A 27085-nucleotide genomic window follows, 5' to 3' on the forward strand; every position below is an offset into this window, starting at 1 on the left:
CTAGTCCATGATGGGCCAAATCGATGATAATGTAACGTCTGCAGTTGCACTACTGCAATTGCTGTTTTCCTTGACTCCTGTGCTTTGTAACAGCTTATATTTTTGTTTCAAGTGGAATTAAATATAAATAAGGTTTTTCTAGTTATTATTATGAACCAAACTCAGCTCAATCAGCCCCACACATACACAATCGTAAGTCCGTAATCATTCCTCACAATTCAGCGTGATCCAAACAAAATGACTTTGCAATTTGTTTTGGGACCAGAGGCAACCATTTGAGAAATCCTGCAACAGTGCAATTTTTAATCAATTTTGAAATTGGTATGGGTTGAGCAGGGTAACACTCTACTACCCCCAGCTGATGCCGCCTACATTTGCGCTCTGCACAGCAAGCGCATATTTGGAAAATTTAGTCAGCTACAGTGACAGGTAATAATAAGTCTTCCGTATCTGTTCAAACTGGATGTGGTAGGATTTTTCTCAACATTTAAATGAATAGATGAAAATTGGGCAAATTCCATTACAGGTGTGTGAAGCTCCCTACCCAATTTTCCTTTATGTGCTCAACCCAGGCGATTATTTACACCCACGTGCAAAAGAAGAACATCTGCCTGTGTGAGTCCTGCGTGGCTACTCCTGCAGCTCAGGGAGAAATTTCACAAAGTTTTATCTCCCTAGAGGTTTACCTATGGTTGGTAGCCTTCCTCAGAAGACTGAGTGGATTAGTTGAGAGGGCAAATTGTATATTGTCTGAGAACAGAACCCGCATAAAGTACCAAGCTGCCTTTTCACCTTCAATTTTTTAAAAATGTTTTTATGTTAACATGTATCAACTAAATAAGACTGATCTGAAGTTTTATGTACTTCCATCTCTCCTGAGCACATTAAAATTATAATACAAAATAAAACTTCTAAATACTTGCACCAGCCAGCCCCTGCTGTCCTCTGGGTTAACTACAGTGACAACCTCTGTCCCTGTACATTACACTGCCTGCAGAATAGGGCTGTAATTGTAGGTGAGACGAGACCACATAGCCAGCAGGCATTCAAAATGGTGAAGCTGTTTGAACAGCCAGCGACAACACAATATTCAAATAATAGTAGGCTTAAATTTATTTTTTCTATGTACATTTTGAATAGTAGAATCACAACATTGGCAAACCAGAACAAAAGAGAACACATTACTCATTTAATTTTACTGAAATTTTTAAAAACTGTTCAATTGGATAACTAGTTTTGCAAACCATGAAAACTCTGATTTAAATGTTTTACATTAGTTTCTAAAACCTGTAAGTCAAGAATTTATCTACACTGTTGCCTCGAACAGTCGAAAGTTCCATTGAAGGAGATAGATTTGTGAGGTTTATTCTTTGTTTACGCACAGTACACATGAAACAGTAAGCAACTTGAATTGGAAGCACAAACTACAACAAGAACAAAGTCACACAGTTTATTGTGCTGAAGAATAAGTTTTGATCCAATTTTCTCACTACAATATTATTGAATTCTATCAATTACCAAAAGCAGCATCCTTTCTGTTACCCCTGCAGCACATCCTCTCACATGTACTCATTCAATCTTTTCAAAGGCGGTCTGTGAAACATTTGGTCTGATAAGGTCAGATGCAAATCATTAAATTGGTTTATTCCACAAACAGCAAATAAACATACAGAGTCACAGTCAAAACAAATTCCACTTCCTTAGTTCAATCTCACTTATTGCCTCAAAAATATAGGTAAAACATAATAAACTACACGTACTGTCCCTTTTTGGGCTGACATACTTGTTTTTGGCATTGAAAATATTTCAGACTACTAACTGCAAAAAAATGACCTCCTGCATTTGTAGCTTCTTGCTCCAAACCAAGGGTTGTGTCTCACAGTCCTCTGTCCAAAGCCTGACTGCCCATTTGTCCCATTTTTTGTTAAATTTAGTCCAGGAAGCAGAGGTGGTTTTCCGGGATGTCTTCCTATATGGCAATTCGCCAGCAGACCTAATTGGTCTGTTTAATACACATTCTCCAAAGGCCTTTTTTAAACCTGTGAAAATTCATTTTATTTTAAAATGCAACCCTTAAGCATAAGTCAATCCCAAAATCCTTTATGTGAAGAAAAAGAATGATTAATAAACCCAAAATGTGACAATCTCACAAAGCTACTTGGAACCTTGTAGTATGCCACTGCAATAACAGTATGCACCATACTAGATCACCAGGTTAGGGCTACATTCCTCATCTCTTTATAGAACTGAGTGTTCAGTATAGTATATATAGTATGGTATATAAGAAAGACCATACACACACATATATATTAATATATATATATATACACACTTCTGAGTATATGCTGGACTAAGATGGGTGTGATAAAACTTCTTGACTAGGATAATATAGGTTCAGCATTTGCTGAAAAAATAACAGTGTGCGAACAATGCGCGCCATTGTTAATCTGCAAATCGGCCAGCAACTTGTGGCAAGAAAGAGATATCCCTGAATTTCAAATCGCCACATGTTGCTGGCCGATTTGCACCTTTGCGAAAATGGCATCTCGCCCTTAACCTCCCGTGATTTTCATGAAATTGTTGCATCTGCACATTAATTGCCCATTAAGCTCACCACAGAAAGTTATGTCTAGTAATAAATAGCGTAAGTACCCGCTTAACAACGTGATAATTGTTAATGACTGCCAATCAACCGCTCCTGCCCAGAAAGTGAACAATTAAAAGTGTGAAGTCTCATTCCTTCAGGTAGTGAATTGTTGTTGGAGATTTTAAAATTGTTGAATTTTAAAATTTTAAAATGTTTCTCTTACTTTTCCTTTCTGTCTCTTTTCTCTCTCTCTCTTAATCCAATCTTTCTTTTCCTCTCTTTATTTCTCTTTCTGTACCTGATTTGACATTGAATTCACCCACTCTAATTCATCCTCCTTCTCAGTCCTTCCTCTATTTATTTCTTAATCCCTAAATCTCATTGGTTAAGGAGATACACAGTTTGTCCCATTGCTCACCAAGGTCCCAGATGCCCTATTGCCCTCGCTGCCCCGTTATCAGCTCACACGTCCAGCAACTTTGTGGGCAAAAATTCTTTGAGTTGAAGGGTGCAGTAACAAATCTAACTAACAGAGCACGCCATGAGATGACCCACACCAGCAAATTCTGGGCCAATATCTCCACAATCCTGACAGCGTTTTACATCCAGCCTTCAATTTATATTTTAAAAAGTAATCTCATCACAACAACAACAACTTGCATTTACATAGCACCTTCAAAGTAGTAAAACTTCACAGGAATGTTATCAAATAAAATTTGACACTGAGCCACATAAGGAGGTATGAGGGCAGGTGACCAAAAGCTTGGTCAAAGAGGTAGATTTTAAGGGGCGTCTTAAAGGAGGAGAGACTGAGAGGCGGCGAGGTTTAGGGAGGGAATTCCACATCTTAGGGCCTAGGCAGTTGAAGGCAATGGCCACCAATGGTAGAGGGATTAAAATCGGGGCTGCGCAAGAGGCAAGAAATGGAGGACCGCAGAGATCTTGGAGCGTTATAGGGCTGGAGGAGGCTACAGAGATAGGGAAGGGCGAGGCCAGGGAGGAATTTGAAAACAAGGATTATAATTTTAAAATCGAGGTGTTTCCGGACCGGGAGTCAATGTAGGTCAGCGAGCACAAGGGATGATGGGTGAACGGGACTTGGTGCAAGTTAGGATAAGGTCAGCAGAGTTTTGAATGAGCTCAAGTTTATGGAGGGTGGAAGATGGGAGGCCAGCCAGGAGAGCATTGAAATAATTGAGTCTGGAGGTAAGAAAGGATGGATGAGGATCTCAGCAGCAGATGAGCTAAGGCAGGGGCGGAGACGGGCGATGTTACGGAGGTGGAAGTAGCCGGTCTTGGTGATGGAGCGGATATGTGGTCGGAAGCTCATCTCAGGGTCAAATAGGATGGCCTGTCGTCAGCCTCAGACTGCGGCCAGGGAGAGGGATGGAGTCGGTGGCTAGAGAATGGAGTTTGTGGCGGGGACCAAAGACAATAGCTTTGGTCTTCCCAATATTTAATTGAGGAAATGTTTGCTCATGTCGGACAAGTAGTGTGATAAATGAGAGGCAGTGGCAGGGTCAAGAACATTCTGGGGTGAAGGGTGAACAGCCAGAGGTCGTGGTCCATATTGGTACCAACGACATAGGTAGAAAGAGGGATGAGGTCCTGCAGGCAGATTTTAAAGAGTCAGGAAAGAAATTAAGAAGTAGGACCTGAAAGGTAGTAATCTCCGGATTACTCCTGGTGCCACACGCTAGTGAGCATAGAAATAGGAGGATAGAGCAGATGAATGCGTGGCTGGAGAGATGGTGCAGGAGGGAGGGCTTTAGATTCCTGGGGCATTGGGACTAGTTCTGGGGAAGGTGGGATCTGTACAGACCCGACAGTTTGCACCTCAACGGAGCTGGGACCAATGTCCTCGCGGGGAGGTTCGGTAGTGCTGTGGGGGGGGGGGGGGGTTAAGCCAATTTGGCAGGGGGATGGGCACCAGGACGTAGCAATGGAAAGGAGAAACAAGGGGCACAAAGGATCGGGGGAGAAAAATAGCATGAAAGCAAGTAATACTACAGTTTTAGGTGGGACGAGACTAAGAGAGAGTACAAGAGAGTCTAAGACTGGTTAGCAGTACATGTGTGTAAACGCATGAAGCGTGGTAAACAAGGTTGTTGAGCTGCAGGTGCAAATAGCCACATGGGAATATGATGTTGTGGCGATAACATAGACCTGGCTCAAAAAAGGGCAGGACTGTGTAGTAAATATTCCTGAATACAAGGTGTTCAGGAAAGATAGGGGAGGAAAGAAAGGAGGGGTGGGTGGCAATATTGATTAAGGAGAATATTGCAGTACTGGAGAGGATGTCCTGGAGGGGTGAAGGACAGAATCTATTTTGTTAGAGTTAAGAAATAAAAGAGGTGCCATTACACTACTGGGTGTATTCTATAGGCCACCAACTAATGGGAAGGATATAGAGAAACAAATTTGCAGGGAAATTACAGAGAGGTGCAAAAGCTATAGAATAGTGGGATCTTCAACTATCCTAATATAGACTGGGATAACAATAATAATTAATGGGGCACAGGGGGAGAGAAATTTTTGAAATGTGTTCAGGAAAACTTTCTTAACCAGTACATTTCCGGTCCAATGAGGAATTGCTGGACTTGGTTCTAGGGAATGAGGTGGGCCAAATGGAGCAAGTGTCAGTGGAGAGCATTTAGGGAGCAGCGATCAGAGTATCATAAGGTTTAGAATAGCTATGGAAAAGGACACGGACCATTCTAAAGTAAAAATACTCAGTTGGAGGAGGGCCAATTTCAATGGGATGAGAACAGATCTGGCCAGGGTAAATTGGAATCAAAGATTGGCAGGCAAAACTGTAATTGAACAGTGGGCGGCCTTTAAAGAGGAGATGTTTCGGGTACAGTCTAGGCACATTCCCACGAGGCAGAAAGGTAGGGCAACTAAAGCCAGAGCTCCCTGGATGATAAAAGAGATAGTAAGATTAAATGGAAAAAAGGGGTGTATGATAGATGTCAGGTTGATAACACAAGTGAGAACCAAGCAGAATATGGAAAGTTCAGAGGAGAAGTGATAAAGGAAATAAGAGGGTCAAAGAGAGAGTATGAGAATAGAGTGGCGGCCAACATAAAAGGGAATCCAAAAGTCTTCTACAGGCATGTAAACAGTAAACGGGTAGTAAGAGGAGGGCTGGGGCCGATTATGGACCATAAAGGAGATCTACTCATGGAGGCAGAGGGGATGGCCGAGGTACTTTGCATCTGACTTTACCAAGGAAGAAGATGCTGCCAGAGTCTCAGTAAAGGAAGGTATAGTTGAGATACTGGATGGGCTAAAAATTGATAAAGAAGAGGTACTTGAAAGGCTAGCTGTACTTAAAGTAGATATGTCACGCGATCTGGATGCGATGCAAGGTAGGTTGTTGAGGGAAGTAAGGGTGGAAATTGTGGAGGTACTGGCCATAATCTTCCAAACATCCGTAGATACGAGGATGGTGCCAGAGGACTGGAGAATTGTAAATGTTACACCCTTGTTCAAAAAGGGTGTAAGGATAAACCCAGCAACTATAGGCCAGTCAGTTTAACCTCAGCGGTGGGGAACTTTTTAGAAACGATAATCTGGGACAGAATTAACAGTCACTTGGACGAGGGTGAATTGATTGGGGAAAGCCAGCACGGATTTGTTAAAGGCAAATCGTGTTTGACTAACCTGATAGATTTTTTTGATGAGGGAACAGAGAGGGTAGATGAGGGCAATGCAGTTGATGTGGTGTATATGGACGTTCAAAAGGCATTTGATAAAGTGCCGCATGGTAGGCTTATCATCAAGATTGCGGCCCATGGAATAAAGGGGGAAGTAGCAACATGGATACAGAAGTGGCTAAGGGACAGGAACAGAGAGTAATGGTGAACGTTTTTTTTTCGGACTGGAGGGAAGTGTACAGTGGTGTTCCCCAGGGGTCAGTGCTGGGGCCACTGCTTTTCTTGATATATGATAATGACTTGGACTTGGGTGTACAGGGCACAATTTCAAAATTTGCAGATGACACAAAACTTGGAAGGATAGTAAATAGTGAGGAGGATAGTGATAGACTTCAAGAGGATGTAGACAGGTTGGTGGCATGGGCGGACATGTGGCAGATGAAATTTAACACAGAAAAATGCGAAGTGATACATTTCGGTAGGAAGAACGAGGAGAGGCAATATAAACTAGAGGGCACAACTCTAAAAGGAGTACAGGAACAGAAAGATCTAGGGGTATATGTGCACAATTCGTTGAAGGTGGCAGGGCAGATTGAGAAAGCGGTTAAAAAAGTATACGGGATCCTGGGCTTTATAAATAGAGGCATAAAGTACATAAGTATGGAAGTTATGATGAACCCTTATAAAACACTGGTTCAGCCACAACTGGAGTATTGTATCCAGTTCTGGGCACCGCAGTTCAGGAAAGGGCGGAGGAGTGGGACTAGTTGGATTGCTCTTGCAAAGAGCTGGAGCGGACCCGATGGGTCGAATGGCCTTCTTCCATGCTGTAACCTTTCTATGATTCTATGATTCTAAATGATTAAATGAGTTTAATAAACAATCTACATCATGAGAACCATGATGTAACTATAGGAGTTTCACTGAAATTAAATACAGGCAGTGAGGGGGCAATTTGTTGGGGTCGTATGGTGATGTGCAAACATACTGTGCATTGACTGCAGGAATATAGATTAATCTCTGTTATCCACGACTCATCTCATGGTCAGTTATGGATCTTATTGGGTTGTTCTGATGGAAAGAGATGATGTGGAGATGGTTTCCAATGGAGGTGAGATACTTCCCCACAATGGTGTTAGAGAGAGAACGAGAGTCAACTCTTGTCCCTCTTCCACACCTCCAAACACTTGATGAAAAGCACAATTGAATGACCATCAGAACAAGTCATTTACTTACCTTTGTGCCAAGGAAATAAGATAACTTATAAAGATCTGGTCACATAAAGGATAACCAACAGATTTCTATAATTCAAGAGTAAGAAATTTAGATGATGTTTACAGTAATTCATTCATTTACATTCATTCTCTTATTTCTGCAATGCTTTTTATATCTGTTTACTAATGTGTTGACATAGTCAGAGACGAAGAAGCTGAATAGCTCTTGCAGAGGAGGACTACTTCAATTTACATTTAGGTTAGTATTTTAATAAGGATTTTAATATATTTGTTGAGGTGTCTTTTGTATATTTTTAATATAACATCTATTAAAGCAACAAAATTAAATTACCAGCAGAAATTAAGGATTAAAAATCAGAAGTAGATTATTTTGGGAGGTGATGGAGTTAAAGCCTCCTCCTTCTCATTCTTTTCAAGTTGTTTTCTTCCTTCTACTCAGAGGGCTGGGAGGCAACCTGCTCCAAACCTCAACCAATGTCCCTTTGAGTTGACTATTATGAGATGAAATAAATTAATCCAGTGACAATGCTGAATGCTGCAATTTTCTTCCCTACTGTGTGGACACACTTAGCATCCACTCTGAGGTTTCCTATAGTAACGCAACTGAAACTCCGTGATGTGACGAAATCACAGGTGCAAACTCACAGTCACCACTCTGTAGTGTTATTTCTTTGTGCTTTAAACTCTGTGCCACCTCTCAGGTACTAATTTTTGCTAAATGATAGTCAGTCAGGCTGCTGACATGTAAAATCTGGCAGCCTGACAAAATATTTGTAGCCTGTGTTATACAAATGAATCGGTCCTTACAAGTTTTTAATGGCCTGTATACTTCGAAAGACAGTAATAATCTTCACATTGTTTGAAGTACAATATATCAGTACCATGTATTGTCCAAATGAAAATTAAAATCTACTCTTGATATAAATATTATTACATCTGGAAGTGAAAAGTTATCACTTACTGTTTCTGGGTTTATCTTCATCCATTCCCTCATCTTCATTCTCTGGGTCTATGTCTTCAGCTTGGGTGATCCAGTCCAGATAGCCTTTGAGATCCTCCTCTAATTGTTGTTTCTCCCGCAGCTTCTGAAAATCACCGCGAGCCTTGGCCTTCTCCCTCTCTTTGGAAAACTCTCTATTTCCCCAAAAACATAAAAGGCATGCTTTAGGTGACAGCAGCAACATATACAATTTATCTAGTTAGAACAAATGATGTTATCACATGTTCTACATAACTTTCCACTCCCAACCCCAGCTAGTTTATAGCATAAACCAAATTCAGCTCCCAATCAACAGAGCTCTTTTAATGTTCCCTTCAGCCAATAATAATGAAGTTTAACCGTACCTGCAAGGGATTTTTGTAATTTAGTTGAGGGTTTCTAATGACATCATAAACTTAGATAGTGATCCCTGAGCAGTTTTAAAGTGTATAATCGTCATCAGAACTCAGAACTATTAAATCTCACTCATTTGGAATAAGTCTTGTTCATTCTGGTTTTGAAATGTCTCACTTTTAAAAATTACCACAATTTCAAAGGGGAAGATTTCCACTTGTCGCAATGTGTTAATGACATCACAAACATAGTGGAAAGATTTCTTAGGCAGCAGGATATAGGTGAAACACGAATAAGTCTGTTTGTGACGTTTAACATGATGGATGATAGCATTGATAACCTGATAAGAGTTTTTTGATGAGGTAACAGAGAGGGTAGATGAGGGCAATGCTGTTGACGTGGTGTATATGGACTTTTAAAAGGCGTTTGATAAAGTGCCGCACGGTGGACTTATCATCAAGATTGCGGCCCATGGAATAAAGGGGGCAGTAGCAACATGGATACAGAATTGGCTAAGGGACAGGAAACAGAGAATAGTGGTGAACGGTTGTTTTTCGGACTGGAGGGACGTGTACAGTGGTGTTCCCCAGGAGTCAGTGCTGGGACCACTGCTTTTCTTGATATATATTAATCACTTGGACTTGGGTGTACAAGGCACAATTTCAAAATTTGCAGATGACACAAAACTTGGAAGTGTAGTAAACAGTGAGGAGGATAGTGATAGACTTCAAGAGAATGTAGACAGGCTGGTGGCATGGGCGGACACGTGGTAGATGAAATTTAACGCAGAAAAATGCAAAGTGATACATTTCGGTAGGAAGAACGAGGACAAGCAATATAAACTAGAGAGCACAACTCTAAAAGGGGTACAGGAACAGAGAGATCTGGGGGTATATGTGCACAAATCGCTGAAGGTGGCAGGGCTGGTTGAGAAAGCGGTTAAAAAAGCATACGGGATCCTGGGCTTTATAAATAGAGGCATAGAGTACAAAAGTATGGAAGTCATGATGAACCTTCATAAAACACTAGTTTAGCCACAACTGGAGCATTGTGTCCAATTCTGGGCACCGCACTTCAGGAAAGATGTGAGGGCCTTAGAAAGGGTGCAGAAGAGATTTACTAGAATGATTCCAGGGATCAGGGACTTTAGTTACGTGGATAGACTGGAGAAGCTGGGGTTGTTCTCCTTGAAACAGAGATGGTTGCGAGGAGATTTGATAGAGGTATTCCAAATCATGAAGGGTCTAAACAGAGTAGATGGAGAGAAACTGTTCCCATTGGCAGAAGGGTCAAGGACCAGAGGACATAGATTTAAGGTGATTGGCAAATGAACCAAAGATGACATAAGGAAAAACGTTTTTACACAGAGAGTGGTTAGGATCTACCACCTAGAAGGACAAAAGCAGCAGGCACATGGGAACAACACCACCTGCACGTTCCCCTCCAAGTCACACATCATCCCGACTTGGAAATATATCGCCGTTTCTTCATCGTCGCTGGGTCAAAATCCTGGAACTCCCTCCCTAACAGCACTGTGGGAGAACCTTCACTACATGGACTGCAGCGGTTCAAGAAGGCGGCTCACCACCACCTTCTCAAGGGCAATTAGGGATGGGCAATAAATGGTGGCCTCGCCAGCGACGCCCACATCCCATGAACGAATTTTTAAAAATCTGGAATGTGCTGCCCGAGGGGGTGGTGGAGGCAGATTCAATCATAGCCTTCAAAAGGGAACTGGATAAGCACTTGAAAGGAAAAAATTTGCAGGGCTCCGGGGAAAGGGCGAGGGAGTGGGACTAGCTGGATTGCTCTTGCATAGAGCCGGAGTGGACTCGATGGGCCGAATGGCCTCCTTCTATGCTGTAACCTTTCTATGATTCTATGATTACACGATAAGTACAGGACTATTGTTAATGCTACCTATGCAGCAGGTCATTGATAGATAAATTACACTCAGAATAAATAATATGTGGGTGTGTGTTCAAGGCACTAAGGTACCTCAACTTTGGTGTTACCATTTACACCACTCTCAAACATCATGTGTGTTTTCATTATGTATATCATTTAATTTGTGTACTTTTTTAGATTTCCCATCAAAAATTAAGTTTTCATCTTCTGTTACTATATAATGGCTATTGTGTTTTTCCTATGCAACTCCATGTCATATGACAGGAACAGGTGTTGGTTTACAATAAGATGATACTGGACCAGGATTATAATGGGGCCACTTGATAACAAAACTGTATTTCCCAGAGAAATAACGTTTATCAGAGGTGTTACACTCATGTATACATTCTGCAACAATATACACTGTTTAACAGAGATTTAATAAAGATTTACACAGTTAAAACACTACTGTATATAATAGCAAAATAGATTAATGTCAGAACATAACTGTACATATTAGTCAGCAGATAAGAAGTTACAGTTTTCAAAAGACTAATGTTATAAATTAAATGGTATTATTAATAACACTGCATCAGTGAAAATTTGATCAAATCAAACAATACTGGACACATGTATGCTGTATCTTGTTAATCTGTGGATAGGCTCAGAGAATGAAGGTCAAGACCAAAGACTGATTTTGTTAATCATCAAAATGTAATGAGTCTCCTTGGAGAGGTCACTCAACATGCAAGGTACACCTAGCAGAAGTCACTGCCCAGCGATCAGAAGCAGTAACTTAGATTGAATTCTTCCCCTCCCAGCTCCAGGAACGTGAAGCCAATTGTTGTCCCTCGCTCCAAGCTGGTTGAGCTTGACTAACGTAATGCAGACAAGGACCAAGCTTAAGCCTTTCTAGTCTGTGGGGCTCAGTACATCACAATAAGGTACTTTTATCATTGCAGAGTCCCATTGCTGCTCATTTGCATTTATTTGTTCTGAGGTTCAGAATCATAAACTGGACTCAACATTCAGCTAAGAATTTTTGTTGGTCCACAAAAGAACCCTCTTTATATTGTCAGGTAGTTTCATGAACAGGATAGGAAAAAAAACCTGGCAGCTACTGCCACCATGGCTTACATCTCCTGCCTTTCTACCCAGTTGTTTTTTCCTGAATTACCTTGTTCATTGTTTTTTTTTATTCGTTCATGGGATGTGGGCGTCGCTGGAAAGGCCAGCATTTATTGCCCATCCCTAATTGCTCTTGAGAAGGTGGTGGTGAGCCGCCTTCTTGAATCGCTGCAGTCCGTGTGGTGAAGGTTCTCCCACAGTGCTGTTAGGTAGGGAGTTCCAGGATTTTGACCCAGCGACGATGAAGGAACGGCGATATATTTCCAAGTCGGGGTGGTGTGTGACTTGGAGGGGAACGTGCAGGTGGTGTTGTTCCCATGTGCCTGTTACCTTGTCCTTCTAGGTGGTAGAGGTCGCGGGTTTGGGAGGTGCTGTCGAAGAAGCCTTAGCGAGTTGCTGCAGTGCATCCTGTGGATGGTACACACTGCAGCCACAGTGCGCCGGTGGTGAAGGGAGTGAATGTTTAGGGTGGTGGATGGGGTGCCAATCAAGCGGGCTGCTTTGTCCTGGATGGTGTTGAGCTTCTTGAGTGGTGTTGGAGCTGCACTCATCCAGGCAAGTGGAGAGTATCCCATCACACTCCTGACCTGTGCCTTGTAGATGATGGTAAGGCTTTGGGGAGTCAGGAGGTGAGTCACTCGCCGCAGAATACCCAGTCTCTGACCTGCTCTTGTAGCCACAGTATTTATGTGGCTGGTCCAGTTAAGTTTCTGGTCAATGGTGACCCCCAGGATGTTGATGGTGGGGGATTCGGCGACTGTAATGCCGTTGAATGTCAAGGGGAGGTGGTTAGACTCTCTCTTGTTGGAGATGGTCATTGCCTGGCACTTGTCTGGCGCGAATGTTACTTGCCACTTATCAGCCCAATCCTGGATGTTGTCCAGGTCTTGCTGCAAGCAGGCATGGACTGCTTCATTATCTGAGGGGTTGCGATGGAACTGAACACTGTGCAATCATCAGCGAACATCCCCATTTCTGACCTTATGATGGAGGGAAAGTCATTGATGAAGCTCCTGGTATACTAAATTTAAATTTAAATTACAATATATATTTTAACATGCATTAATCCAAATACTGAATGTGTGCACACATTAAGCTAGCTTTTCCAATCAGCTGTAGACTTGCCCGGAAGTCACCTTTAGTGTCCTGACTTGACCCGCACAGGTATTTCAGGGGTTAGTCTCATTTACAATTGGTAAAGTAGCTCCCACCTGTAATTTGTAGTTCGACTATAGATGGGTGGGAAATCTAGTGCAAAAGAAGGAAAAGAAAGAAAAGAAAGAACAGAAAGAAAGAACAGAAAGAAAGGACAGAAAGAACTTGCATTGTTATTGTGCTTTTCACAACTTCAGGAAATCCCAAAGCACTTCACAGCCAATTAAGTACTTTTGAGGTGTAGTCACCGTTGTAATGTCAGGAAACATGGTAGCTAATTTTCACACAGAAGGTCCCACAAACAGCAATGAGATAAATGACCAGATAATCTGTTTTAGTAGGGTTGATTGAGGGACAAATGTTGGCCAGGACACAGAGAACTCCCCTGCTCTTCGTCGAGTTGTGCCATGGGATCCTTTAAATCTACCTGAGAGAGCAGATGGTCCTCTGTTTAATGTCTCATCCGAAAGACGGCATCTCCGACAGAGCAGCACTCCCTCAGTACTGCAATGAAGTGTCAGCGTAGATTATGTGCTCAAATCTCTGGAGTGGGACTTGAACACACAACTTTCTGATTCAGAGGGAAGAGTGTTACTACTGAGCCGAGGCTGACAGTTGCAACAACTTAATGGGAGAAACATATTTGCAGCTTTGAATTGCAGAAAGCTTTTATGAACAGCCTATTTCTCAGATGAGGATATTGAAATTCTCCTAGAGGAAGTAAGGCAAAGGAGGGGAACCCTCTTTGGTAGTGATAGTGAGAGTTGCACACTCTAAGAAGAGTGGACCAGGCAGAATAAGAGGAGGTGGCAAATAGATTTAATGCCATCTTCAGCACACTGCACATGGAAGCAGTGCCAGAAGAAGTTCAATGATCTTTGTAGGTCAGTTACATAGGACAACCCACCATTATCTTCCATTAATACTGTGTGCTAAGCATATATGCCATTTAAAGTTGTCTTCCTCTCACTGCCTTTAAGTTCTTTCACTGCTTATTTGGCTACCCATTTTACAACAGAGTGCCCTTTGCACCCAATGCCTTCACCTGGAAGTGTTCCTTCATTCACATTGTTATATGAATTCAGCCCAAAATAATCCTCCTATCTAAAGTAGTTGTCTGATGCATGTACATTTCATCACGCTCACTATGGGCTACATGCTGACATTTGGATATTAGTGTACGTTATTGTGACAATTGGAACTTCTCATTTATTGTAATCTGGTAGCAGGAGAAGACACCCATAACAAAAGAGAGAGAACAAGTACAAGAGAAGTACCTTTTAACATGCTGACTTTAACCAAATATGGAAGGAACCACTTTCAACCTTGGATAGAGAGACTATAGATGGTATCGGAGATGGGAAAGCTAGAGGATTGCTGTGAGCTTAAATTTCAGGCAAACCTTCTTCTGCACTTTCTTGTTATTAATTCATTCAGTCACTGCTGACAAAGCAAGTGCATCCTCCCCTTGGTCATCTCTTTTTTCCTCCAAACAACATAAGTAATGGGGGATTCCCAAAGGGAAAACCATTGTGCTACTTTTGTAAAATGGTAGAGCCTAAGCAATTGTCCAAAGGATACTGATCATCTAAATGGCAACAGCAGAAAAAAAGTCCCCAAGAAAACAGGTGTAGGAGTAGCCATCAATCTTCCAATAGGCTCTTTAAATCTACTTTGGTAAAAGCTCAGTCCCATACAACCATAGGTGCCCATTTCATATGGACACATACACAAAACAGTTCTATGGATGCATGAATGCTTGGAAATTGCATGCATGATGCAATGATATTATATAGCCCTCACTTTTGTGGATCCAACAGGTGCAATCGATTGGAAAATAATATCCTATCAAATTGTTGTAATTTGTTTGTTTCTTCACTTTATTTTTAGTTTAAGTTTTCAGTTCTGCAGGGCTCAGAAGAAACAGACAAGGCGAGTCAAAGAAAAAATATAGTGAGGGTGAGCTGATTATGGGAAGGCAAAAGCAATAGAGACAGCAGAGGTCATGTTCTTGTGGCACTGAGAATTTGATAATGGAGTCTGCTTGTTTATAATGGCTAGTCTTCACATGCTTCCAAATTGTTCTAGGTCTAAGGTCACCTCTTACAGTAAGTTTTGCTTGAGCCAGAGCCAATTCAGAAATAGCCTGTTTGGGTTGTTTATACTGCCAAATGGAATCAAATTTTCAACTTATTCATCTGTTATTTGTACTAATATAAATAGGATATGAAAGGTACACACATATTGCTATAATGTTCTTGTATATCATTCAGAATCTCAATTTATAAGATATCGAGTACAATATTGCTAATCAACCACATCATTTTGATAGTATAACCTTCAAGAAAGAATATTTGGCTAAAATTTTCATTGCTTGGGGAGGAAAAGATATGTAATTTTCAGGAGCAAGTGACATGATGATGCGTGTCAATTTGATTTACACGATGCCATGTGTTTGGAAAGAAACCTTTAGGCATTGTTTAACATTTTAGATTTAAATTCTAATCGCTGTTTTCAGAAATTCTACACTTTTCTTACCAAACATCATCAATTTTTCTCTTTCTCAGCTGCTGATTTGTGGAGAATAGTATACTTTCAAAAGTTATGATGATGACAATGACAATAATTTGTATAAAAAGGATACAGTATGATGGCCAGAGTCTGATAGTCTAGAACAGCCTAAAACAGGTGCTATAAGGCGTTTTACGGCTGTTTTAGGTTCCATTTGAGAAATTGGGCTGCCCTGAGCAGAGCAGGTGCTGGGCCTGCCCCACTCAGGTTTTGCTGGTGTGGATGCGGCCTAGCAAGTGGCCGCCTTTAAAAAGATGAGTAAAAAAATGTTTTAGTAACTCGATGTGGAGCCAGGAGGAGCGGGAGTGCTTCTACCAGCTTCACAACACTCCGAGGGCTGCTGCCATATGCGAATGGCCCCTCTCCCGCTGACCTCCACCACCCCCCCCCACACCAGCACTTATCTGAGAATGCTGCCAGTGAGGTGGGTGGCCTGAAATTCTTCCCTCCAGATGGGTGAGCTGCCTGTGGAGGCATGTCAGGCGCTGGCAGCTCACCCACTTTATTTAGATGAGGCTTGAGGCCCAATTTCGGACTGGTGTCTCAGTTCGGGTGCGCGTTGCGGTCATATTGCCGCCTTTGCACTCTAAATTGTGCGGCAACAAATTTATACTCCTGTGGACACTGGGTCAATTGAAATTTTCAAGACTGAGATCGATAGATTTTTGTTAGGTAAGGGTATCAAGGGATATGGAGCAAAGGCAGATAAGTGGAATTGAGGTACAAATCAGCCATGATCTAATTGAATGGCAGAACAGGCTCGAGGGACTGAATAGTCTACTTCAGTTCCTATGTTCCTATATTAGTTTCTGTTATTGACTGAAAACTTAATATTTATTTCGTAAATTTAAAATTGTGCAGCAGCTCAAGCAACCCAGCAGACTGTCATTGAACTTCACATATCATTACACCTCTTCAATGCTTTCCTCTCCTTAAATTTTAAAATTCTTCCTCTTATTGAAGTTGGGCAGCAGTGTAAAAATGCTATTGGCCTTTTTTTATGGCTTATCTACCTGTGCTCACAATTTCAGGGAGCTGTGCATTTGAACCCCTAGATCTCTCTGTTCATCCACAGCCTTCAGCATCTTTCTATTAAGTGTATACTGCCATTCCTCATTTGACTCCCAAAATGCATTAACACAATTCTCCACATTAAATGGCATCTACCGCTTATTTGTTCATTTTTGCTATCCTGCCTATGCCCTCCTGAAGTCTTTAACACTTCTCCTCTTTGTTTGCCAGGCCTTCTACTTTTATGTCATCAGCAAATTTTGTTATCATGCTCCTTATACTCAAGTCCAAATCAGCTATATAAAATTATGAATAAAAACGGATCCAGCACTGACCATTTCCAAACCTTCTTCAATCCAAGTAACACCCACTAACCCTAACCCTTTGTTTCCTGTCTAGCAACCAATTTTCAATCTATGCTGTTGCACTTTGTTTTATATCAAAAGCCTGAATTTTTTTGTAAGAAGCCTCCTGTGAGACACCCTCTCAAATGCCTTTTGAAAATCCATATACACTACATCTACTGCAAATCATTCATCTATTGTCACTTCTCCAAAAAAATCTATTAATTTTGTCAAACGTGACTTGCCTTTAATAAATCTGTGATAGCATTTCTTGATCATGTTATGCATTTCTAAATGCTCACCAATTTGACATTGAGCCATGAAAATGCTCATAGCTGGAATTAAAATAACATGAGGTTATAGACCAACAGCTTTATTTGAAATCACAAGCTTTCGGAGCTTTGCTCCTTCGTCAAGTGAAGTGAAGAGTTACATAAAGGCACAGCATATATAGTCAGGGAACAATGCCTGGTGATTACAGATAATCTTTCTAACTGCCCTTTATCACACCTCGGCCGAGAGATAATCACAGCAATCAAAGGAGTGAATGGTGTTCAAACAGGTTGGTCAGGGAATCATTACATCTAAGAATACTGAGGTGGGGTCACAAGGGGTCAAATCAGAAAGACAAAGAGAAAAAGAGAGAGATCAGAAAGACAGAGAGAGAGAGAGTGACCAGTTGTATTAAAAACAGATAACTTTTTTTTTGCTGGAAATCGCAGCAGGTCCGGCCACATCTGTGTATGGAGAACAAGCCAACTACGACTTGAGTTTGGATGACTCTACGTCAGGTGGGGTTACATGTAGCGTGACATGAACCCAAGATCCCGGTTGAGGCCGTCCTCATGGGTGCGGAACTTAGCTATCAATTTCTGCTCGACGATTTTGCGTTGCCGTGTGTCTCGAAGGCCGCCTTGGAGAACACTTACCCGAAGATCGGAGGCTGAATGTCCTTGACTGCTGAAGTGTTCCCCGACTGGGAGGGAACCCTCCTGTCTGGCGATTGTTGTGCAGTGTCCGTTCATCCGTTGTCGCAGTGTCTGCATGGTCTCGCCGATGTACCATGCTCCGGGGCATCCTTTCTTGCAACGTATGAGGTAGACAACGTTGGCCGAGTCACAGGAGTATGAACCATGTACCTGGTGGGTGGTGTCCTCTCGTGTGATGGTGGTATCTGTGTCGATGATCTGGCATGTCTTGCAGAGGTTACCGTGGCAGCGTTGTGTGGTGTCGTGGACGCTGATCCACGACACAGATACCACCATCGCACGAGAGGACACCACCCACCAGGTACATGGTTCATACTCCTGTGACTCGGCCAACGTTGTCTACCTCATACGTTGCAGGAAAGGATGCCCCGGAGCATGGTACATCGACGAGACCATGCAGATGCTGCGACAACGGATGAACGGACACCACACAACAATCGCCAGACAGGAGGGTTCCCACCCAGTCGAGGAACACTTCAGCAGTCAAGGACATTCAGTCTCCGATCTTCGGGTAAGCGTTCTCCAAGGCGGCCTTCGAGACACATGACAACGCAAAATCATTGAGCAGAAATTGATAGCCAAGTTCCGCACCCATGAGGACGGCCTCAACCGGGATCTTGGGTTCATGTCACGCTACATGTAACCCCACCTGACGTAGAGTCATCCAAACTCAAGTCGTAGTTAGCTTGTTCTCCATACACAGATGTGGCCGGACCTGCTGCGATTTCCAGCAAAAAAAAGTTATCTGTTTTTAATACAACTGGTCACTCTCTCTCTCTCTCTGTCTTTCTGATCTCTCTCTTTCTCTCTCTGTCTTTCTGATTTGACCCCTTGTGACCCCACCTCAGTATTCTTAGATGTAATGTTTCCCTGACCAACCTGTTTGAACACCATTCACTCCTTTGATTGCTGTGATTATCTCTCTGCCGAGGTGTGATAAAGGGCAGTTAGAAAGATTATCTGTAGTCACCAGGCATTGTTCTCTGTCTATATATGCTGTGCCTTTATGTAACTCTTCACTTCACCTGACGAAGGAGCAAAGCTCCAAAAGCTTGTGATTTCAAATAAAGCTGTTGGACTATAACCTGGTGTTGTGCGACTCCTTACATTTGTCCACCCCAGTCCATCACCGGCATCTCCACATCATAAAGTAACATGTTTATCATTACCTGGTTTATCCATCTCTCTCTTATTGTACAGAAGTATTATGTTGGCTGCACTAGCCTATTCCCTGGCATTATTTGCATGTCTAAATGAAAATTAAAAATTCAGGCACAACCTCTGACTTCCATCAACAGTCTAGGATGCATGCACCAGGATCCAGTGATTTATCCACATTGAGTTTTGCTAATATTTTTCAGAACCAATTCCTTTTCTACAGTTATTTCTAACAGTTGTCCATATCTTCATCTTTTGCACCTATGTTTTTACTTTCATGATCTATTATATATTAAAAATGCTAGGTAGATCAGAACATTCTATTTTGAAAGGCTTTGAAAACTCCTACAACATTTATGAGCAATACATGCTACACCTGTAGATGGCACTGTGATAAGGATTTTCAATGTTAAAGTTCTGGCTAACATCAGTAATACCTGAACTCCTGAGCTGGAAGCACAATAGCTGCAATTTATATGGGCGCTAAATTGGGCCGTGTAGCGCCCATTGTTTCAGCGCTACACGGCCCCTCGAACATCCAAGATGGCATCTTGACTGTGCATACATGTTTCCAGCGTGACATGCGCTGGACGCCATCTTGGTATAGGAGTTAGTGCATGTGGAAATACCGAACGTCGGAAGCATGTAAAGTGAGGAGAATATGGATACAATCAGTGTGCAATACTGATTAAAAGTGACAGCCACCATTTTGGGACTTGACGCTCAACTCCACGTACAGTCTTAACCATGACCATCTGAACATGTCTTACAATGCCTGGAGGACACCCACCAGCGCTAATAAAAGAGATTTTTTTTATTCGTTCATGCGATGTGGGCGTCGTTGGTGAGGCCAGAATTTATTGCCCATCCCTAATTGCCCTTGAGAAGGTGGTGGTGAGCCGCCTTCTTGAACTGCTGTAGTCCGTGTGGTGAAGGTTCTCCCACAGTGCTGTTAGGAAGGGAGTTACAGGATTTTGACCCAGCGACAATGAAGGAACGGCGATACATTTCCAAGTCGGGATGGTGTGTGACTTGGAGGGGAACGTGCAGGTGCCTGCTGCTCTTGTCCTTCTAGGTGGTAGAGGTCGCGGGTTTGGGAGGTGCTGTCGAAGAAGCCTTAGCGAGTTGCTGCAGTGCATCCTGTCGATGGTACACACTGCAGCCACTGTGTGCCGGTGGTGAAGGGAGTGAATGTTTAGGGTGGTGGATGGGGTGCCAATCAAGCGGGCTGCTTTGTCCTGGATGGTGTCAAGCTTCTTGAGTGTTGTTGGAGCTGCACACATCCAGGTAAGTGGAGAGTATTCTATCACACTCCTGATTTGTGCCTTGTAGATGGTGGAAAGGCTTTGGGGAGTCAGGAGGTGAGTCACACGCCACAGAATACCCAGCCTCTGACCTGCTCTTGTAGCCACAGTATTTATATGGCTGGTCCAGTTAAGTTTCTGGTCAATAGTGACCCCCAGGATGTTGATGGTGGGGGATTCGGTGATGGTAATGCCGTTGAATGTCAAAGGGAGGTGGTTAGATTCTCTCTTGTTGGCGAAGGTCATTGCCTGGCACTTGTCTGGCACGAATGTTACTTGCCACTTATAAGCCCAAGCCTGGATGTTATCCAGGTCTTGCTGCATGTGGGCTCGGACTGCTTCATTATTTGAGGGGTCGCGAATGGAATGGAATACTGTGCAATCATCAGAGATCATCCCCATTTCTGACCTTATGATGGAGGGTAGGCCATTGATGAAGTAGCTGAAGATGGTTGGACCTAGGACACCGCCCTGAGGAACTCCTGCAGCAATGTCCTGGGGCTGAGATGATTGGCCTCCAACAACCACTACCATCTTCCTTTGTGCTAGTTATGACTCCAGCCACTGGAGAGTTTTCCCCCTGATTCCCATTGACTTCAATTTTACGAGGGCTCCTTAGTGCCACACTCGGTCAAATGCTACCTTGATGTCAAGGGCAGTCACTCTCACCTCACCTCTGGAATTCAGCTCTTTTGTCCATGTTTGGACCAAGGACCATGTTTGAATCATGCAGGATTTACAGGTTAGTGACTGGGTTATTGCTTCTGGCTGCTGATATATTTGTAACTATTTTTGGAGGTAGCCTAGACTTGAATACTAGGACTAGGGGACATAGGGGACATTTAGAGCCAGGACTTGTAGGAGTGAAGTTAGGAAATGCTTCCACACGCAAAGGGTGGGAGAAGTTTGGAACGCTCTTCTGCGAAGTCAATGGGAATCAGGGGGAAAACTCTCCAGTGGCTGGAGTCATACCTAGCACAAAGGAAGATGGTAGTGGTTGTTGGAGGCCAATCATCTCAGCCCCAGGGCATTGCTGCAGGAGTTCCTCAGGGCAGTGTCCTAGGCCCAACCATCTTCAGCTGCTTCATCAATGACCTTCCCTCCAACATAAGGTCAGAAATGGGGATGTTCGCTGATGATTGCACAGTGCTCAGTTCGCAACCCCTCAAATAATGAAGCAGTCCGTGCCCGCATGCAGCAAGACCTGGACAACATCCAGGATTGGGCTCATAAGTGGCAAGTAACATTCGCGCCAGACAAGTGCCAGGCAATGATCATCTCCAACAAGAGAGAGTCTAACCAACTCCCCTTGACATTCAATGGCATTACCATCGCCGAATCCCCCACCATCAACATCCTGGGGGTCACCATTGACCAGAAACTTAACTGGACCAGCCATATAAATACTGTGGCTACAAGAGCAGGTCAGAGGCTGGGTATTCTGCGGCGAGTGACTCACCTCCTGACTCCCCAAAGCCTTTCCACCATCTACAAGGCACAAGTCAGGAGTTTGATGGAATACTCTCCACTTGCCTGGATGAGTACAGCTCCAACAACACTCAAGAAGCTCAACACCATCCAGGCCAAAGCAGCCCGTTTGATTGGCACCCCTTCCACCACCCTAAACATTCACTCCCTTCATCACCGGCGCACTGTGGCTGCAGTGTGTACCATCCACAGGATGCACTGCAGCAACTCGCCATGGCTTCTTCGACAGCGCCTCCCAAACCCACGACGTCTACCACCTAGAAGGACAAGAGCAGCAGGCACATGGGAACAACACCACCTGCACGTTCCCCTCCAAGTCACACACCATCCTGACTTGGAAATATATCGCCATTCCTTCATCGTCGCTGGGTTAAAATCCTGCAACTCCCTACCTAACAGCACTGTGGGAGAACCTTCACCACACGGACTGCAGCGGTTCAAGAAGGCGGCTCACCACCACCTTCTCAAGGGCAATTAGGGATGGGCAGTAAATGCTGGCCTCGCCAGTGTTGCCCACATCCCATGCACGAATAAAAAAAAACGGCTAGCTCAATTGTGAATTCTAAATCTGAGATCGATAGATTTCTGTGAACCAAGGGTATTAAGTGATATGGGGCTAAGACTGGCATATGGAGTTACGTCACAGGTCCACCATGATCTCACTGAATGGCGGAACAGGCTCGAGGGGCTAAATCCCACTGCCACTTGCTGCGTCCTGTTATGCGCCACCTTCTTCTGCAAGAAAGCGGATGTGTGTCTGGGTGTTGTGCCTGAAATGGTTGAAAAGCTGCCAGTGTGTGTGGCCTGTGAGATGTGGGTGTGCAACTTGCAACGGTGGTAATGTGTAAGGGTGAGAGGAAGCATCTGATTGGAAGAATTGAGTACTGATGGAAAGAGTTTGTTGGCATGTGGTTGATGGGGGGTGTAGTGCGTGGTGCAGTGGATGCGGCTAGTGGTGCAGTTGGTAGGAGTCGCCACTTGACAGTTGACCTCACTCACCTTGACCACTAATGTCAAAGCACTGAACTTCTTCCTGCATTGCATCCATGTGCATGGTGCTGTGCGTCTGGCATTGACTTCGTCCACTGCTGCCTCCCACTGCCTTTTGGCCATATGTCTGGAGGGGCTATTGCCCCTCCCCCCACCCCCGCAGATATAGGATGTCCCTCCTTCTGTCCACCTCTTGCACCAAGACCTCTATTGCATCAGCAGAGAACCTTGGTGCATGCACTCTTGCAGGTCTGGTACCAACTCAGATCAGCAGATTGGTGAGGTTTGGCATGCAGATTGGAGGATGTGGGATTTAGTAGTGCGCAACCTTTATTCAATGTTTTAACATAACTCATCAGTGTATAAACATAGGGATGGGACCTGCATCTGTATTTTACGTGTGCGATGTCTGATCACCATTCAGACTTCGTGCGGATAGCAGACTGTTATTTTTAGCAAATAACAGGTACCGGCTACCTTTAAGAGATTTTAAGAGACATCCTCCCATTAAGAAATTGGGGTTCCCCCTGCTGGTGGAAAGTGTGAATTTCATTGAATCGACGTGTAAGGCCTGGATTTCAACGCAGCTTGACAGTGAGTACTGAGGCCGGTCGAAGTTCTCGTCCTGCCTGTGCAGGGGCCATGGGGCGTGGGTTAATAGTGAATCACGCTACCTATGCCCAATAATAGGCCCTATAAAATTTTTCCCCCCATGTCTTTATGAGTCTGCATGCAGTTGCAGGCTTTGGCCACGAGGTGTCACGGTGGAGCAGCCAAAGTGTGTGGGTCTATGGTGGCATCAACCATGTTGGTAATGAAAAATAAAAATAGGTAAAAAGGGTAAGAAGAAATTGTAAATGTAAATTAGAATTAATTTTTTAAAATTTTAACCCATGCAGCTGACCTGGAGCACTCCTTTTGGGCATTACCCTTCCAAGCTCCCCATCGCTCCTTGGGTTGAATTTCTGCCTCAATTCTCTGGCTTTGCTCCAACCTACCTTCTCCCAGAACCTTGAAGGCAGTCAGCCTTCTCTCCCCCTGTGCCACAGAATTTCTGCCAACCTTCCTGTCTGCTCTTCCTCCTCACTCTCCTCCCCTCCCCTGTTGACCATCCCTGCCATTATATGTAACCCCCTTCCTCCTGAAAAGCCATTCCCAGAGGCTGGAATCACAATATCTCATCCTCTTAGAGTTGTCTGCTACACTGCGCCAGACCCATGAATCATCTTCTAAGCACCTGATGTTTCTGCTTAATTTCCATGCTCGTCCTGGGCCCACAAAAAAACCTGCTGCCAACCCACCCGTGGCCCTCCTGGATCACCTCCCTCTCCCCAGGTTCCAATTGTCGGCCGGCTCAGCATGGGATCCGACTGATATGCTGCCCTCCCACAATCATGCGCTGCAGTATGATGCTCGCTTGGTGCCAACGGCATGTAAATGAGGCCCGGCCTCAAAATCACTCAGGCCTCATGCTGGCAAGAACAGGCATGCAGTGCACATATTCCACCCGCCGCCTTCCCGTTATCTGCCTGTAGTTAAAATTTGCCCTAAGGTGTCTGATATGACTAATCCAAAGAACTTGACTGCAGATGCTTTTAGACTGTGTTTCTTATTACTGAATTTGATAAAATGAAGTTTTCTACCTCCAAGTGAGCCATAATCTCTCTATATTGTTGGTTAGAAAAGAACAACCTCCAGGGTGTTACACTAGAAAGTCTAGGAGGTTATGTTTTTTCCTACTGCCTTACTCTTGTCCTGGTCTTGGTTGCTCAGGCCTACATTTATAAGACTTATAAAGGAAACTTGCTTACCCTTAGAGGATGGTTGATTTATTGGTTTTAGAGTTGGATGTGCCTTAGGTACCATTTCTTGAAATAATATACCATTATTTTTTATTCTTTTTCCTCAAACACTATTTTTTCCCTCACAAGGGAGCACTAACAGCTTCACCTGACAGTTCTTAGAAAAAGGTGATATACATAACCAGACATGTCTATCAAATAGGGGGCTCTGAGCAACAGAGCTGAAGAACTTTGGAAGTGCTTCTCCAAAGTAATTTGTCAGTTTGCATAATATTAGCCATGACTGGAAAGCAACATCCCTCACAGGGATTGGGCAGCGTTGGCAATAGATTAAATCAGAGCCAGTCCAGGTGTTTATATGCCCTCCTGTCCTAAACATCCAATCTTGGATTCCTTCTGAAGGGGCAATTTGCTGCATACACAATATCATTGAGGAATCTGTAAAAAGGGAAGTGAAAAGTGGCCATTAGGACTTTTAAAAGTGTGTTTATCTGACCACAGTGGAGGAAAATTGTTGTTTTCAATCAAATCTCACAGGAAGGGAAGGAGAAATCCAGGAAATCACATGAAGACAGGTAATCCAATTGGTCCCAGACTGAACTGAAACCTGATTCTAACTGTGGGTTGTGTGGTAGCTTTGAGTTGAAATAATGATTTAGCTGTGACTCTCCCCAGAGATGAATGACTGAAAGTCACACTGGTGCTTTAAGCCTCGCACGTCATCCAGAGCACAACATATGGAACTATTCAGAACCTTATGTGGCAGTCAGGATAATCAGAAATCTGAGATCAGAGGTTTCTGTGTCGGCAGATACTCTCCTAACCAAGCTGCCAGAATAGCTTTGAAAAAAGCCCAAGAAGGAGCCAACACCATTATAACCAGCAAGTTTTACGGTAATCTATCATTCCATAATACTGAAACCAGTTTAGTGACATAAAGGTTGCAGGTTAAGAGCTGGAAAGAGTTTGTTGGGTGGTGAAGGAACTAAATGCTTGCTCTCCTAAATGATACTAACCCCACCCCTACCCCTTTGAAATTGATTAACCTCAACTCTCTGACCTGGAGGATTAGTACTTCTTTTTAGAATTGAACTGCAGACCCAATTCAGAAGTTTTACTTCCAGTAATTGATGGTGTGTCTTCAAGGAAGTGAAATTTAGTGCAAATTTGTTGTAAATTATGGACCACTTCTCATTTTACATGAGATAGTTACAGCTAACAGGTTTAAGCCCACAAGTCTGGGCTCAATTCAAACATAGTCCTAGAGGTGAAAGATTAGCCTAATTGTGCCAGCCCAAAAGCCAGGTGGAAAACCGGGCAGGTTCCTTTACTGGTATACCGTCCAACCAGCCTGATTTTCCAATATTCGCTGTGTCCATTGGCACAGACCCAAGAAAATCTCCCCTGATGAGTCCATTCTACCATGTCTTTTCTGAGTCAGCCTGTGCTAACTTAAAACCATTCATTTTGTACTTCCATCACACATTATTCTGAATGCAACACTCTACATTTGTCAGTACTAGATTTGATCTGCTATCTGTCTGTCAATTTGCATAATTACCAGTCCAGTACATAACCACTATGCTACTATACATGGCTACAGTAGCATAGTGGTTATGTTACTGGACTAGTAATTTAGAGGCCTGGACTAATAATCCATTTGAATGCAAATTCAAATTCCACTATGCCAGTTTGAGAATTTGGATTCAGTTTAAAACAATCTGGAAAAAAAAGGCTGGTACCTGTAAAAGAGACAATGAAGCTGTTGGATTGTTGTAAAAAAAACAAATCTGCCATCCTTACCCAGTCTGGCCTATATGTGACTCCAGTGGTTGGCTCTTAACTGTCTCCTAAAGTGGCCTAGCAAGCTACTCAGTTGTATCAAACCACTACCTAGAAACACAAGGCATTTTGCATAAAGTTGTAGAAAATATTAAGTTTACGAAAGCTAGAACAAAATACAATCAAAGTAGTAACAAAATTAACATTTTTTATATTTTATGAGACATTTAGTATAAACATAATACTTGATGGCAAGCTGTTGAATATGGAATTGATTGACCTTATTCGTAGCTCTACGCAGCTTTTAAAGCCTTACAAGAATGATTTGGTTTTCCTTCTCCTATGAGATAAATTCCACATTAAGTGACTTATCATATACATCTGCATAATTGAGGCGGAATGGATAATTCACAAATAAAGGAACCCCAACTGAGTTATAGTCAACTTTTATGATACCATTTGAACAGTAATATTTCAAATGATTACCATTCAGAATTTCTTCTGGATTATTTCCAAAGGAAAATGTCACAAGTGTTAAATGATGTAAATGTTGCCACTAATCATAGAATGGTTACAGCACAAAGGAGGCCATTCGGCCCATCGAGCCCGTGCCAGCTCTTTTTAAGAGCAATCCAGTTAGTCCCGTTCCCCCGCTCTTTCCC

At 43.1% G+C, this 27085-nt stretch overlaps 1 protein-coding gene across 1 annotated transcript in view; it reads right to left on the reverse strand.

The window, feature by feature from the left end:
* The window catches only part of LOC137334460 (voltage-dependent L-type calcium channel subunit alpha-1C-like), a 435374-nt gene that overhangs the window by 272009 nt on the left and 136280 nt on the right, over nucleotides 1-27085 (reverse strand). Inside the window, exon 7 of the mRNA XM_067999141.1 lies at nucleotides 8443-8615. Within this exon, the coding sequence (XP_067855242.1) occupies nucleotides 8443-8615 (173 nt within the window). The remainder of the gene's footprint in view (nucleotides 1-8442; nucleotides 8616-27085) is intronic.

The sequence above is a fragment of the Heptranchias perlo genome, chromosome 18 (genome assembly GCF_035084215.1).
Source record: "Heptranchias perlo isolate sHepPer1 chromosome 18, sHepPer1.hap1, whole genome shotgun sequence".
NCBI lineage: Eukaryota > Metazoa > Chordata > Chondrichthyes > Hexanchiformes > Hexanchidae > Heptranchias > Heptranchias perlo.